This window comes from Xiphophorus couchianus, chromosome 22 (assembly GCF_001444195.1).
Source record: "Xiphophorus couchianus chromosome 22, X_couchianus-1.0, whole genome shotgun sequence".
Lineage (NCBI taxonomy): Eukaryota > Metazoa > Chordata > Actinopteri > Cyprinodontiformes > Poeciliidae > Xiphophorus > Xiphophorus couchianus.
Window position 1 is genome coordinate 12,493,793 of NC_040249.1, and position 14,296 is coordinate 12,508,088.

Consider the following 14,296-nt stretch of genomic DNA (forward strand, 5'->3'; position numbering starts at 1 on the left):
CACAGTATAAACTGTTTATTGAATGTATGCAAAGGTGTGTAAATGTAAGTTGCAACTTTGTGAAAGTCAGTGCACACTTGAAACAAAAAAAGCAAACAATTTTCTTTTTACAAATCAGCATCTTAGTTCCAATAACATAAAGGCTTCATCTTCTCCCTCCACTTGTGAACAAAACCAAAAGCTTGATTGGTTTTTTTGAGAACTGCGATCAACTTGAATGTATGTACTTGACTTTAAATATGTCTGACAGGACTGAATTTGCTTATTTTGTAAAGTGCCTTAAATTGGCATGTTGTTAATTGTCGCTATATAAATAAACCAGATTAAAAGAATAACTTTTTTTTCTCAGATCCAGAGATCTAATCATATTTATTACTTTACAAATCAAACCCAAAATTTTAAAACTCTCCACACATCTTAGCTCAAAAATGGCTCAATTAAAATATGCAAAACACAATGGTAGCAGAAGAAAACAGCTAAATGAAAAATCCAAAACAGAAAAGAACACAGCTAAGGAAACAAAACAATTATAACATTGCACTGAATGTACTTTCATTGTGAATTTGTTTCTTTGTTTTATTCTTTGAATTGTTCAACTGTTTTATATCCTTTTGTAGTTTTATGACTCTGTTTTTTAAATGTTTTTTCAAGTTTTCCCACAATGTTGTGTGAAATGCTGTTCCTTTTGTGTTCTGCACCTCAGAAGTACACGGACAAACACACCTGTGAATGATCCACAGCTTTTTGTTCAGTAATAAACCTTCATTAACAGCATGTAAGACAGTAGTGTTCTCCCTGAGCTGCAAAAATAAACAGACTGTTTAAACGTTAATGCTCTGATTAAAGAAAACGAACACTGAGGCCTTTTGAAAATGAATGTATGAAAAAAACATCTTTTTGAGGTATCACAAGGTATTTTTGGCGATTGCGTTCAGACTCCGGACTTTGCTGGCATCTGCCACCTTCAGGCCGTACTCAGGCGCTGACATCGTAGCTCCCATTGTTACACAGGTGTTCCTGCACGTAAAAAGTTTAAAAGAATTTAACTAAGTGTTTGCGTTTTGAGGTTTTTAGCAATTATTTTGTTAAGTGTAGTAGAAACATGCCCAGGTAAGCATTATTTAGGGCTGGCTTTAAAACAGACCTGAATTTCATTGCCGAGTCTCTGCTGGAGCGAGCCGAGCAGTGAAACTCCTCAGCTCCAGAACCCTCCAGTATTCTCTGCAGGTTCCTCTCTGTAATACCACCACCTGTCATTTGAATACATAAAAAACGAAAATGATAAATTAATAAATGAAATAGGCAGAAAGCAAAGCGAGAAAAATGGGGGTACTAACCTGGCATTACAATTATCCTCCCTTTGGCCTGTTAAGAGCAGATAGCAAAGTCAGAATGACTCTAACAACACAGCCATTGTTGAACATTGACTAAAAAAAAAAAAAAAAAAGAAAAGTGTTCACATACAGTTAAGCCCAAAATGATTCATACCACAGGCAATTTTTAATCACAAAATATTTTTGTTCAACCAATGGGTTTAGGAATTTAGGATAGGAAATGTGGCAGATTTCTATAAAAGTATGGTTTAAAGACGTATCAGATTTCACTTGTTTATATTTTATTCAAACAAGACACAACAAGATCAAAAAATATTTATAGTCTTTTCCATAGCCAATGGAAACAGCTTTACTGTCATTACAGCAATCTCACCCATTGTATCATTGCTGTTCAGCTTTTTGCACGTTTCTTTGGCCTTTTATCTTTGGTGATAAGCTCCAAAACTTTGAGGTTGAAAGGCCTCCTATCCATCATCACCATAATATTTAACTATCAGATTCAAGGTGGGGTTATGGCTGGGTAACTCCAAGCCTACTAGGAGGCAGAAGAAACATGTTGGTAAAATCTAAATCTGACAATGTATGAATAATTATGGACTCAAGTGTATAAGGAAATAAAAAAAGTCCAATAATTACACACAGATGAAAGTTTTAAAGCCTTTATTTGTATAGATTATGATGCCCATTTCATTACCTTATAATTATTATAAAGGTATTGTAGTAATCAGGTTCTGTTGATCAGCATTGATTAACTGATCATCAGAAGTTGAAAGACTTCTAATAAAGCAGAACTGCCTGTGGATATTAAGGGAATATCAAGGAGGAAAGACACTTGCACTGATCTAAGGAACGCAATTCTTGTTGGGGAGAAATTTTAGGTCATTTTAAAACTATTTGAAGCCCATCATTCTGCAGTGGGCTCTTTTCACCTGAAATTAAATCAACAAAAGAAGTTACTAATCTGTATATGAATGCCAATTCTAACTATTTAACCGGGGCTCCACAGCTCTTACTCAAAAATAATAAAAAACTTTTCAAGTGAATATTAAGAAAAAATTTTTGAAGTACTGATCAACATCTGATCAACTGCCACCAAGGTTTCTAGAGCTTCTGTCACACATACTTGATCAATGAGCCGTTTAATAACGGGCAGCCCCTCCAAAGCCGAGCTGTCGCAGCCACTCGTCAGCACCCTCTCGAATCCTAACGATATCAGAGTCTCCAGAGCAACTGCTGGGTCATAGGCCATGTCAAAAGCTTCAGGAAGATCAACACAACATCCATGCGGAGAAGTCAGACTCACTCTGAAATCTGTATTCTTAAAGATTCTAATAAAGAGTTCTCTATTCTGCTGAGGATCTGTGATATTTCTTTAGGTGTGAATGCTGGGAGTAGTTTAGCAGTACGGTTACCTCGATGGAAGGTCACAGGCAGAGGACGAGCAGCAGCTGGGGAGCAGGAAGGCACAGAACATCTTATTAGCAGCAGGAAAATTGGCAAGTTTCCAAATTTAAAAGTCAAAAAGTTGTTGACTTTTTCATTTTAATAACCTGCATGCTGAGAAAATTGGTTTATCACATAGCTTGCAGATTAAAAACTGATGCACAAACAGCACAAAGCTGCAGAACGGACTAAGCCTGTAAAGCATCAACTCTGTGATAGAGAAAATGTCATCCCGAATTCTCACTGATAAAATTCAACATATGATTATCCATCCTAGAGTCATGTTGAAACATCAAATATAAAACATGCAGTAGAGCAGAGTAATCCTTTTTCTCCATAGTGATGGCCTAAAATAAACTAGAATCACGTCTCTCAGTTGGATCAAGAGCAGGTTATTGATCTGCTCCCTTCCTACTTTTATCATAGTGAGTCTTTGAGAGCTGGTCTCATCAATAATTGGCATTTTAATGGAAGTTCCAACACGGAAGTGAGAAAAGTACACCATTTGGACATATGATGTTAAAAATGAAAATAAAAAAAGCTATGTCTGATTTTGTTTTCATTATTTATCCTACAGCAAGCCTGTCTGTAAAGATTTATGAGGACATTTTATACCGCAATAAAGCAATTCAGACAAATATAAAGTCCTTCCTTGATTGTTGACAAAGTGAAAAGCACTTTCACCTACATCCTAAAAAAACTGCTGACTCGTCATTTAAGATAATGAAAATGGCCATTTCTGATGATTTCAACAAAGTTACAACCTTTAACATTTTGCCTTATAATTCTTATAGTTAAGAATTATATTTCTTAATTTCTACAATATTACTTGTGTTACATTAGCCATAGCTTCCACAAACAGACAACACCCTTTAGATCTAGAATAAAACTCTCAATCAGCTGACAGCAGGCTCTATGCTGTCCATGAATTGATGATGAAAAACCTAAAAGCTGCCCAAGAGGAACATCATGGTCCAAATCTATTTATATCAGTGAGAATGCAATTCTGACACCAGCTATGGACTGTTTGTGCTTATATTTTGTCTCCCCCTTCTGGCAGTCAGTTTTAACACACATTGTAAATGCCTGTTGCAAACATACACACTGTAAAATTTCAAAAAGTTTCTACATACTTCAATCTCCTTTGCTGAGAAAACTGAACCATATACAATATGTATGCCTTATACAATACTCCTATAGGACAATTAAATGGTTATATTCAAACTGTTAAAACATTTTTTCCTTACTTAGAATACATCCTGTAGTTGGGAGAAATTATAGCATTTGTTAAAAACTCTGGCAAAATCCAGGCCCTTAATGAAGGTCTGGTTCAAAAACATTTCACAATAAGTGCATAATTTTCACTGCATGATGCAAACTTAGGCATATGTTTTGTGCTAAATCATATGAGAGCAGTTTTACCTGCATAAACCGATGTATTCTCTGATCTAAACGCATAATGTTAAGGTTTAAAGGTCTAAAATGTCAGTCTTTTATGATGTAAAAGAAATGTCAATTCAGGTTTGGTTGGGTTACCTCAAAATGTAAGCTTGTTATAGTGAGACTATTTTTGTTGATTAGTTGTGTGCTATTTGTTGCTGTTGTGCTGAAAGACGCTTTCTAGCAGAAGCCAGAAGATTTTATGCCAACGCTCACCAGTATTTAGATACTCAATTTCAACTTCAATGAGGGCTCTGTTTCAGCTAAAAATAATTGGAACTTATTGGAAAATTCTCTAATAAGTTCCACCATGGTTCCAGCAGACCATAGCACATTTTGCCACATGTATTTGAGAGATTTAGCCAAGCATGGGCAAACTTCTTAGTAAAAACAGACATACGCCAGACATAAGACGAAGATGGATGATTATTCTCACATCTTCTACAAAGCCAAATAAAATTGCCAGAAATTTAAATCTTGCACTACTTTTTTGACCCACTTGATGCTGACTATATTCAATGTGTCCTATGGTAATTATGATTTCCTATTTATAGGCGGTGTGCACCAAAAAAGATTTTAGTTTCATACTGTTTTATTGTAGGTCACATTAAAGGTGGAAAAAGTTCTGAAATTATTTATCTTGGTCTTATTTTTCTACAGTCCACCAACTAGTTATTTTAGCTGCGGTGTGTAAACTATTTACATCAACTGTACCTATCAGCTCCATGCAGAGACCTGCATCCACCCCTCCAGTCTCTGTCAAGGCGCCTACCACAACGCCATCTGCTCCCTGCGTCTTCATCAGCTCGATGTCCTTCTTCATCACCTCCACTTCTTGGTCAGAATAAAGGAAGTCCCCACCTCGAGGCCGTATCATTACGTAGATCGGAATTTTGATATACTGCTTTACCACCTGTAGAAGACCTGCAGCAAAACAAATAAGAAGCAAATTAATTGTGATTATGCGGCTATGTACTCATGCACTCAGATAAAGCATAATGTAGGCTACAGAGTTTCTAGGACAAATCTACAATGTGCAGCTCACCGAGACTGGGAGTGAGACCTCCCTCTATAAGACTTGAACACAACTCCAGTCGACCAGCACCTAAAAGGACAAAAAAAAAAAAAAAGAAAAAACTGTCAGAGAAACTTCAAAACTTAACAATGACTTCTGACATGACTAAAGCACAATACCTGCCAGAAATAATGTAGATATGTTTGAAACAAAACTAAAATGCAGTCAGCCATTTGCAACCTTTGACCTTGCTTTTAAGGAGAGCTAGATTTTAAGACAGGAAGATAATATGGGTTTAAAAATATAAAGCAGAGCAGATTGAACTACTCTTCACTGACCTCCTCGCTCAGCATTGACAGCAGACTCCACGGAATCCACGCACACCTCCAATAAAATGCTCTGTGCCATTATGAATTTCAGGACAAGGGAACGCTGAAAAGGGATATAGACATATGCATTCTAATTTTTTATTTTAGTAAACAAGTTTAAAAGTATGTAAACTTTTACCACCACATGTACCTTTCCCTTTTCCTATGAACAGAAGGAACCCGTATGAATGTTTTGAGTGCGATTCAGAGTCAGGACATGTTTTTGTGGGAGCCAGGCACTGCAATGGATGACCAGTTTCCGGTTTGTTGAATTTAGCACTCGCTCTATTTGTGCGGGCGGGCCTATGTTAACAGTGTGCTACCAACATCGCTAGTCGGAGTGAGACCGCCCATGCGAGATACGCTTATACAATAACACTTACAACACTCGGAATCGCCATTACGGTTTTTTAAAATAATAGATAAAACGTGTTTATTAACTAGTTATAATTTCGGATGAGCGTAATAGTTTGGTCAGACATTAATTACATTTAGCCATGGACGTTAGCTTGATACAACTCTACAAATAAAGAGTGAAAACAACATCGCTTTTGTTGCCCTGTAGAAACACGTAAGCGCTTCCGCCATATTGGTAAAGGCAGGTTTGCCTGGAGCAAAATACTAACGAGTATGTTTATCTTAAACAATAACACACATACATTTTAGCACCAATTACTTCAATCACTTATATAAAATTAACAAATCTGCCAATCAAAGTAGGTCATACCAATGAATACAAAGGTAAATGTTTTTGAAATTTACCCAAAATTGCATACATTTTTTTTACTGAAAGGAAAAAGACAAATATAACATTGATTTAGTTCTTCAAACTAGAAAAATATTTAGTTTAACTATTTTGTGTGCCTAAGCCATTATTTGGAGGTAGATGTGGAACATGTTGAACTTATTGTCCAGGTGTAAGTTAACAAAAAAAGAAAATAGCAAAAAGAAAAACAGATTTATTATATGTTATAGCAAAATTGGAAATTTATGTTTTCATTTTTTTCTTAAATCAACCCTGTTTATTAAGAATAAGGAATTACCATGTTTTTTGTGGGGCTGTACAATTTCAGAAACATGTTTTATTACTATTAATGAAAATTGCAATGATGATATCAACAATAATCCTAATTTTCTATTTTTTTTTCTTTCCCAAAACACTATGTCCTCACTCTTCTTCATAATCTTTGTCAAATTTTCTGGTTCCATACATTAAGGAAAATAAAAGCTCATTCAATTGGCTAAATAGATTCTATGTATGAAGAGCATGAATGCCCACGACTTGCAGTGTTATGTCCTTCCACAGATTGCATTCTAGCAGTCTGTGGTGATTAAAACATTACACCTAAATATAATACAATTACAGCTGAGTTTCAATATTGTGCAACTGCATTTGTTCAAATTATTTATCAGGACATTGTAAACAGCTTAGTCTCTCTGTACCTTTCCATATGGCATTGTTTAAGTGAAGTGTTTTCTTGCTAAAGACAAATGCATTTGTCTTTTAAAGTGATTATTAATAGCTTCTTTCCTGAAAATTAAACAGGGAAAAAAGATACCTAGTTTATATTACACAATCTCCATTGTCAAATAATTGGCATACCTGTTGTCTGTCAGATATATTAGCAGAAGCCAAATAAAAAAAAGAAAAAGCATTTCCTTCAACTTTATCTTCGACATTAGCTTTTCTGGACGAGCACATTTACCTTAACATATTTGCGTTTCCGACCATAAGCCAAAGGTCTGCCAACCCTTTGGCAGTTATCACACTCTGCAACCTTTTGGATAAAGAAAGAATAGGTATAATAAAATGAACAAACAATAATTTATGTTGCTATAATAAAACGCATACCCATTTGTCCACATCCACAGACATGCCATGCCAGTAAAACTTGGTGCACATAGCCGACCTTGTTTTCACAATTCCCATGTGAGAACCAGTTGGAGAAATGTGAAACTCTTTAAAAAGTTCCTTTGCCTCCTCCTTGGTCTTAACAACCTTTCTGTTTCCAAAGTAAAGTTCTCCTTCTAAACAAAATAACAATGGCTTTACTGAAAGAAGAACATTAATAAGACATTAGATATATGCACACTAGTGTTTTAGATACTAACCCTTCAATGTGAATTTGGCGGCATATCTCCTGAGGTTTTGCTTCTGAGCTTTCCGAAACTCCTCTGGGAAGGATCGTTGGGAAAGATAGAAGAAAATGTCTTCCCACTTTCTTTCCATCTCTTGAAGAAATGAAACAATAATTAGTTATTTTCAATAGTCCCAGTAAAAAAGCAATAGGTGAAAAATGTTGATTCACTCAGCTACTCTACATAAACGGCACATTTCTGTTTTATACATGGGTGGGTTCAACTGTGAATGCAGACTGTGTTTTGTAATAAAATGCACTCAGATAAAGAATAATGGCATCATCAGTTAGATACGTAGAAATATAAAATCTGTTTGAGTGCATCTGCATATTTTACAGGTGTGAGTTGAGTTCAACCCGACTCACACCTGTAGTTCCCAGGTAGTTAAATCACTGCCCTAATACACAGGATTTTTTGGTGACCTCATGGGGCTCAAACTTACTTGTTCCAGCTGAATAGACAAAAACACCCAAGAGGTCAGGATCCCAGTGGATTGGAAAGACACTCCTGTGCTTGGATGATATGTTTGCTAAAGTTTACTTCACTGTACTCCCTATTTCAACAGATAAGAAAAAACATATTTACTAAAGACACTATGTTCACAATATAAGAATAAATCAGCCAATCACTTTACAGATTCTGTCTTATTTAGTTAGTAACAGAAAAAAATCTAGTGACAGAAAATACAACAGTAACCGTTTAAATATAAAATCTCTGATTTCTATGTTTGGCTTGAAGGAGGGGTGGATTAATACCAACTTGAAACAACAGGGGTGAAAATTAAACGAATACTGTACATACATAAATTCACACATTAAGTTATCTTAATGGTAAATCTGACGTCACTTATACTAGTTAGAATTATTTTTGAATGGGTATTTTTGTCTAGTGAATATACAATTAGATATCTTATTAACTGATACGACTAGTCATGAACCAATTTCACATACCTGCAACGTAGATCTGTGAAGTCAATATTATGTTAAAACAGCTTGCCATACACCAGGGTCCAGTTCACCTCATATTGACCGCAAGCTGCCGTTTGAATACCACTCGCACAAACAGATATTTGTGCCAATTCACTAATCAGCTAACTGTAGATATCTAGCGATGACTAATAAAGACTTTCACTGAATGGAAACTGTAGCTAAAAACGGCCAAAGAAGGGTTTCGAGTGATTCGCCAGCTTTAAAAAACACGGCGAAACCTATCTCGACGGGAGAACTCAGCTCGACATATCAGTTAAAATCATCACATTATACACTTTCAGGGACAAAAATTAAAACAATTCATCTTGATAAATGACAAACAGACATTTATAGGAATACGTTAGGTAAAGACATAAATATGAGATAAGTTGAGCAATAAATACTTTATACCTCTGGGCAGTAAGGACAGTTCGATAAATAGTCGTCGAGGTAGGATGTACTGTAATCTTGTTCTGCGCATGCTCAGGAAGTAACGTCCAGACAACATTTTTTTAAAGAAACTTTATTATACAAATGACAAGTACAACTAGAAAGTGTGTTTTTCCTGTGAAAATGCAAGTGTGAATGCTGAATGCTTTTGGTGAAAATGGCAAAAGTGTTTGAAGCCGAGATGCTAAAATACTAATGATAGCATCTCGGCTACCACTAGCATGTTGAATCACAGTTTCATACTCCAGGCAATGTGAAAAAAGCCATGTAAAAGCTCAAATTAAATTAAAAGCTAGCTAAAAGATTTATGCTAGCAGCATCTAGGCTACCTAGCATGTTGACCCACAGTGACTTATACCATGCTGAGTCAAAAAACCCATGTAAAAGCTAAAACTACCTGTAAAACCTAAATAACAGTTTATATTGTCATTCTCAACTCTGCCACAGGAGGGAGCTGGTCCTGTTGTGCTGGTATTGAAACAGCAGGAGAAGTAGCATAGGTAGATTAACTGGGTAAATTAAAGGGTAGATTAATTTGTGTGGCAAGATGAAGTTGTTTTTATACGACGGTCCACGTTAACATGAGCTGCTTAAGGAAGAATGACAGTTTTACAGAGAGTTTCTAAACTTTGTAATTACAATTTAAAAAGTGCATCCACAAAGCTTCATCACAACAATTCAAAAAGGTTTTTCCATATACAATTAAGAAACATACGGCCAATATATTTGTTAATTTTATTAACCAGACATAAAGCGAGAGAGAGCAATTTGTTAATCGGATATCACTGGGATCTGGTTGCAAACATAAATTGGAACAGCTGATCACTCACAGCTTAGTGTGACTAGTGTGACACCGCCCATGACAGATACGCCAGTATGAAACTAAACACTACTTAGTTTGGATCCGCCATCAGAATTTCTGAATATATATATTTTACTCAAGAAGTTGTTTTTTTGGGTTTTTTTTGCTTTGTTTTTTTTATTGTTGTTTTTTTTAAATAACCTGACTTCCTGATTACTTCAACGTGACGTGTGTCGACGTCAGTGGGTTAAAGTTGAGCCGGTATGCGCACCACCAGCATTACCAAACCAGTCCTTGTTGCAGCAACAGTTCGTCTTTAGGACAGCGCTGTAGTACCATAGGAGCTCAGGGGAACACAAAAAAAACCCCTAAAATGCTACTCTCAAAGTTACGGACTACGATATTTTGTGGTTGCAGATATGCTGGGAAGGGTTTTCAACAGAACAGCGTAAGTTGATCTACGTTCAGTTGCTATTTGTAGCTAACCTAACTAGTTAAAGGAAAAGGTCGCAATAACAACAGATCCGCGACAAGCATCTATGAAGTCGGGCTGTTTTTACTAAAATGCACACTTTACATTAACTTAATATTGACCAGTCACGCTGTGGAATCACGCATCATTATGATGTTGCATCACTGACCTTCAGCCACATTGTTGTTACTGTTAAGGTGGAAAGGAAGCATCATATACTGTATATCATTGGCGACGTTACACCTGCTTGGATGTATTTTCTGAATAACCCTGGGTATTCTGAAAGGAAGACATTTGAAAATGCATGTCAATATGAAACCTGCAATAAGCAACAAAAAAAAAGACAACAGATTTTTTTTTTTTTTTTACCAGTCCTTCCATGAAACCACTGTGAGCTTCATAGAACCTGGTAGTAAGACTAAAGGGTCTTTTTATATGAGGGAAATAAAGATTTCATTCATGAAATATTCTTTGAAACTAGTCTACTTTGTGTTGTAGCTTCTTTACAACTTGAACGACACCTCAAATTAAATTAAATCGTAATATAAGTGCCATGCCTATATTTGCTTTCTTTCCTTTATTTCCAGCATCAGCGTCCACAGCTGCGACAATGGCTTGTGAGGAGAAACCGGAGCTCCATCACTGTAGAAGCAGGGCCGCCCTCCACCCCAGTAGCAGTATCTGTACCCAACGCAGCAACAAACCGCATAGTGGGTCGCTGGTTGCTCGGCTGCAGTGGGCTCGTGGTTGGGGCGGTGGTCTTGGGTGGTGTCACAAGGTAAAAGTAACTTAACTATCGTCACTGGTTTTGTAATTCGTTGAAATGCAGTAAGTGCTGATGTGTGTCTGTGTTTTTTTTTTTTTTTGTTCAGGCTAACAGAGTCTGGACTCTCAATGGTTGACTGGCATCTGGTGAGAGAGATGAAACCACCTCAGTCTGAGGCCGAGTGGGAGGCTGAGTTTTCCAAGTACAAACAGTTTCCAGAGTTCAAAATGTACGGCTTATTTCTTTTTCTTGTTTTAACATTATAAGAACAGTTTAAAGACGCACTGAAATCTTTTTTTTTTTTAAAACAAAGCAGAAATGTATTTTGTTTTTTTTCCTCTTATGCTTGATTTAATATATAATCTTACTTTTTTATAACTATAACTAAATGAAGGTTTTATTTTTCAGTCTTAACCATGAGATGAATCTGCCCGAATTCAAGTTCATCTTCTACATGGAGTGGGGTCATCGCATGTGGGGCAGGCTTGTTGGACTAGCATACATCCTGCCTGCCGTGTACTTCTGGAAAAAAGGATACTTCACACGTTCCATGAAGGGAAAAGTGCTGGGGCTGTGTGGATTTGTGTTCTTTCAGGTCAGACATCACTTATTTATTTTAACATCAAGATAAAGATTGTCTTTTTTATTCAGTTAGTAAAGTTTTCCACAGAGGTTTGCAAATCGTCTCATAATTGAAGTGTGTTAATCTCGTCAGGGCCTTCTGGGCTGGTACATGGTAAAAAGTGGGCTGGAGGAAAAGCCTGAATCTCACGATGTCCCGCGGGTCAGCCAGTACCGTCTGTGTGCTCATCTGGGTTCTGCCCTGGTGCTCTACTGTGCTAGTCTCTGGACCGGGTTTACTCTGATGCTGCCTGCAAATAAGGTTGAGTTTTGATCTTAACTTTGTCTTGATCTATATACTGTAAATAATTTCAAGTTGGATAATATTTTTTTTTCCTCTTATTTCATCTACTTCCTAGATGGCAGACTCTAAACGTCTCATGCAGCTCAGAAGGTTTGCAAAGGGAACGGGTGGACTGGTCTTCCTAACTGCTCTCTCAGGTGATGCATTAAATAAAAATGTCAATTGAGGAAAACAAAGTACTTTCAAGCGATTGTGTTACTTAAAAACAGTGCTAAGGTTAAAAAAACAGAACCTGTTCAGTGAATACATTTTAAGAAGGTGTATTAAATACTCTTATGAAGGAGATAACTGTGGCAAGGAAAGTTTACTTTATTTGTTGTTGTTTTTTTCCCTTAATGCCAGACGCAGAATAAATCTGCTTCAAAACGTTATTGACTATTCACTAGGTTGCTTTATTCTGTGTACTGCTTGGTGTTTGGCAAAAGAGATTCCAGTAAATGCAATTTGAATATAAGCAAATTGGGAGCTAAATGTGTTTTTGTTGTAACTCTAGTTTGATTGAACATCAAACATGTCAGATACAGTATGTAATAGTTTTGCTGATATTTTTGTTTTGAAGGTGCCTTTGTTGCTGGTTTGGATGCTGGCCTGGTGTATAACTCATTCCCTAAGATGGCAGATAAATGGATTCCTGATGACATATTGACCTTCTCTCCAGCACTTAAGAACATTTTTGAAAATCCCACCACAGTGCAGTTTGACCACAGAATTTTGGTATGTTGTCTTTAGTGTATTTCACATTCAGTTCAAACTGAATGCCAGTGAATTAATGCAGTAATATGCTAATCTTCCTTTCATTCTTTTTCTTCATATTTTAGGGGATTGGCTCTCTGACAGCAATCACCGGCCTTTATCTGTTCTCTAGGAGGATGATGCTACCCAGAAGGGCTAAGATCGCTATCGGTCTGCTTGCAGCAATGGCTTATACACAGGTATGCTTTCAGGCAGAAATGTCTACAACACAATGGTGCAATAAATGTCACTATAACTAAGCATTTTATTTTTCTGCTCCTTAGGTAGCACTCGGTATCAGCACACTTCTACTTTATGTTCCTACTCCATTGGCAGCAACTCACCAGTCTGGATCCGTTGCTCTTCTGACTTTTGCCATTTGGGTTCTGGCTGAACTTCGTAAAATGCCAAAGTAAATCCTTCTCCTTTGTGGACAAGCCTGTTTAATCACATGACAAGTCTTAACTGGCAATAAAAGGAAGCAAAAGTGAAAAAGAAGAGATGGACCTCATTTGACAATGTTATTTATAGACTTTTCGAGGCTCTTGGTCATGAGCAGACTAAAACTAAATGGGGCCCACAGAGTTGGGGCCTCATACAGAGACCTCGACTCCTCCTCGGCCCATTTCCTGTCTAATCATACCCAGTAGCAAATTGAAACACAAAAAACTAATTCTTGAACTTTTTATTTATTTTATTTTTTACCATGTAAATACTCACTATTGTATGCAGCCTGATTTTCTTATCACCTTTACACTGGTTGCTAATTGAAATGTTATTACTTGAGATAACGTAATTAGATATAAAAAAAGTTATGTCCATATTTTGCTGAAAATGTAATTGAGTAAAATGTAATCATTGCTTGTAAAGAAGGCTTGTTGAATTTGTATAAAAGAGAAAAGGGAAAAAAAAAAACAAGGATCCTCTTGTTCTGTTATGTGTTTGTTTGTCCAACTTACCTCTGAAATGCTTGGCAAGGTTCTGCAACTTGATCAAATTCCTACTGTAACTAATTGGAAGATATGTAATTATGAAATCCATTTTCTTGACACTAAATTTCTCTCCAGTCATTTTTCCCTGAATACCATAATATAGAATTTCACCACATTTGATTTAAAAAAAAAAATCAGTACTAACTATAATTTACAGGTCTCCAAACTTTTAGACCCATAGCATTCTAATTCAGTGGATATATACAATAAAATGATTGCTATTTTTATGTGTTTTTTTCTGTAAGAATGTAATGCAATTTTATAAGATGGGACACATGACTGTGCTAATATACATTTATAATGAGAAAAAAAGTGACTTAAAATTCTATGCAAGTCTATAAAAGAAAGCTCTTTAGAACAACCACCAGATTTTTATCAATGGGTTAATATTCCCTGGTGGAAAAGACTGACGGGTCTATATGGGTACGTGAACTGAAAAAAAGACATTAA

At 36.3% G+C, this 14,296-nt stretch overlaps 2 protein-coding genes across 6 annotated transcripts; one reads left to right on the forward strand and one right to left on the reverse strand.

Moving 5' to 3' along the window:
• Positions 1–9,208, reverse strand: cutc (cutC copper transporter homolog (E. coli)). Of its 5 annotated transcripts, none has more exons than XM_028006348.1 (13): positions 9,119–9,208; positions 8,182–8,292; positions 7,713–7,832; positions 7,453–7,628; positions 7,307–7,378; positions 5,571–5,664; positions 5,263–5,322; positions 4,932–5,141; positions 2,747–2,782; positions 2,458–2,591; positions 1,338–1,365; positions 1,145–1,250; positions 1–1,017 (listed from the first exon to the last, which is right to left on the reverse strand). In XM_028006348.1, the coding sequence occupies exons 3-13, from the start codon at positions 7,828–7,830 to the stop codon at positions 906–908; spliced, it is 1,146 nt and encodes a 381-aa protein (XP_027862149.1). In that variant the 5' UTR covers positions 7,831–7,832; positions 8,182–8,292; positions 9,119–9,208; the 3' UTR covers positions 1–905. The 5 variants fall into 5 exon arrangements, with proteins under 5 accessions (XP_027862149.1, XP_027862148.1, XP_027862147.1 ...); XM_028006347.1 differs by having other exon boundaries at positions 8,690–9,181; XM_028006346.1 differs by lacking the exon at positions 8,182–8,292 and having other exon boundaries at positions 9,119–9,196.
• A 999-nt stretch (positions 9,209–10,207) lies between these two features.
• On the forward strand, positions 10,208–13,791 carry cox15 (cytochrome c oxidase assembly factor COX15). Its single transcript, XM_028006345.1, has 9 exons — positions 10,208–10,407; positions 11,019–11,209; positions 11,304–11,426; positions 11,606–11,792; positions 11,913–12,080; positions 12,178–12,259; positions 12,682–12,836; positions 12,941–13,054; positions 13,139–13,791. The coding sequence occupies exons 1-9, from the start codon at positions 10,333–10,335 to the stop codon at positions 13,268–13,270; spliced, it is 1,227 nt and encodes a 408-aa protein (XP_027862146.1). The 5' UTR covers positions 10,208–10,332; the 3' UTR covers positions 13,271–13,791.
• The last annotated feature ends 505 nt before the right edge of the window (positions 13,792–14,296 follow it).

Coding starts and splice junctions, on each gene's coding strand:
- cutc (XM_028006346.1), bottom strand. CDS start 9,188: ATGCGCAGAACAAGATTACAGTACATCCTACCTCGACGACTATTTATC. Junction 5,142..5,262: donor AGGTCTCACTCCCAGTCTCG/GTGAGCTGCACA, acceptor GTTTTGCTGCAG/GTCTTCTACAGGTGGTAAAG. Junction 2,592..2,746: donor GCCTGTGACCTTCCATCGAG/GTAACCGTACTG, acceptor ATCTTCCTGAAG/CTTTTGACATGGCCTATGAC.
- cox15 (XM_028006345.1), top strand. CDS start 10,333: ATGCTACTCTCAAAGTTACGGACTACGATATTTTGTGGTTGCAGATAT. Junction 11,427..11,605: donor CAGTTTCCAGAGTTCAAAAT/GTACGGCTTATT, acceptor TTTATTTTTCAG/TCTTAACCATGAGATGAATC. Junction 11,793..11,912: donor GTGGATTTGTGTTCTTTCAG/GTCAGACATCAC, acceptor TAATCTCGTCAG/GGCCTTCTGGGCTGGTACAT.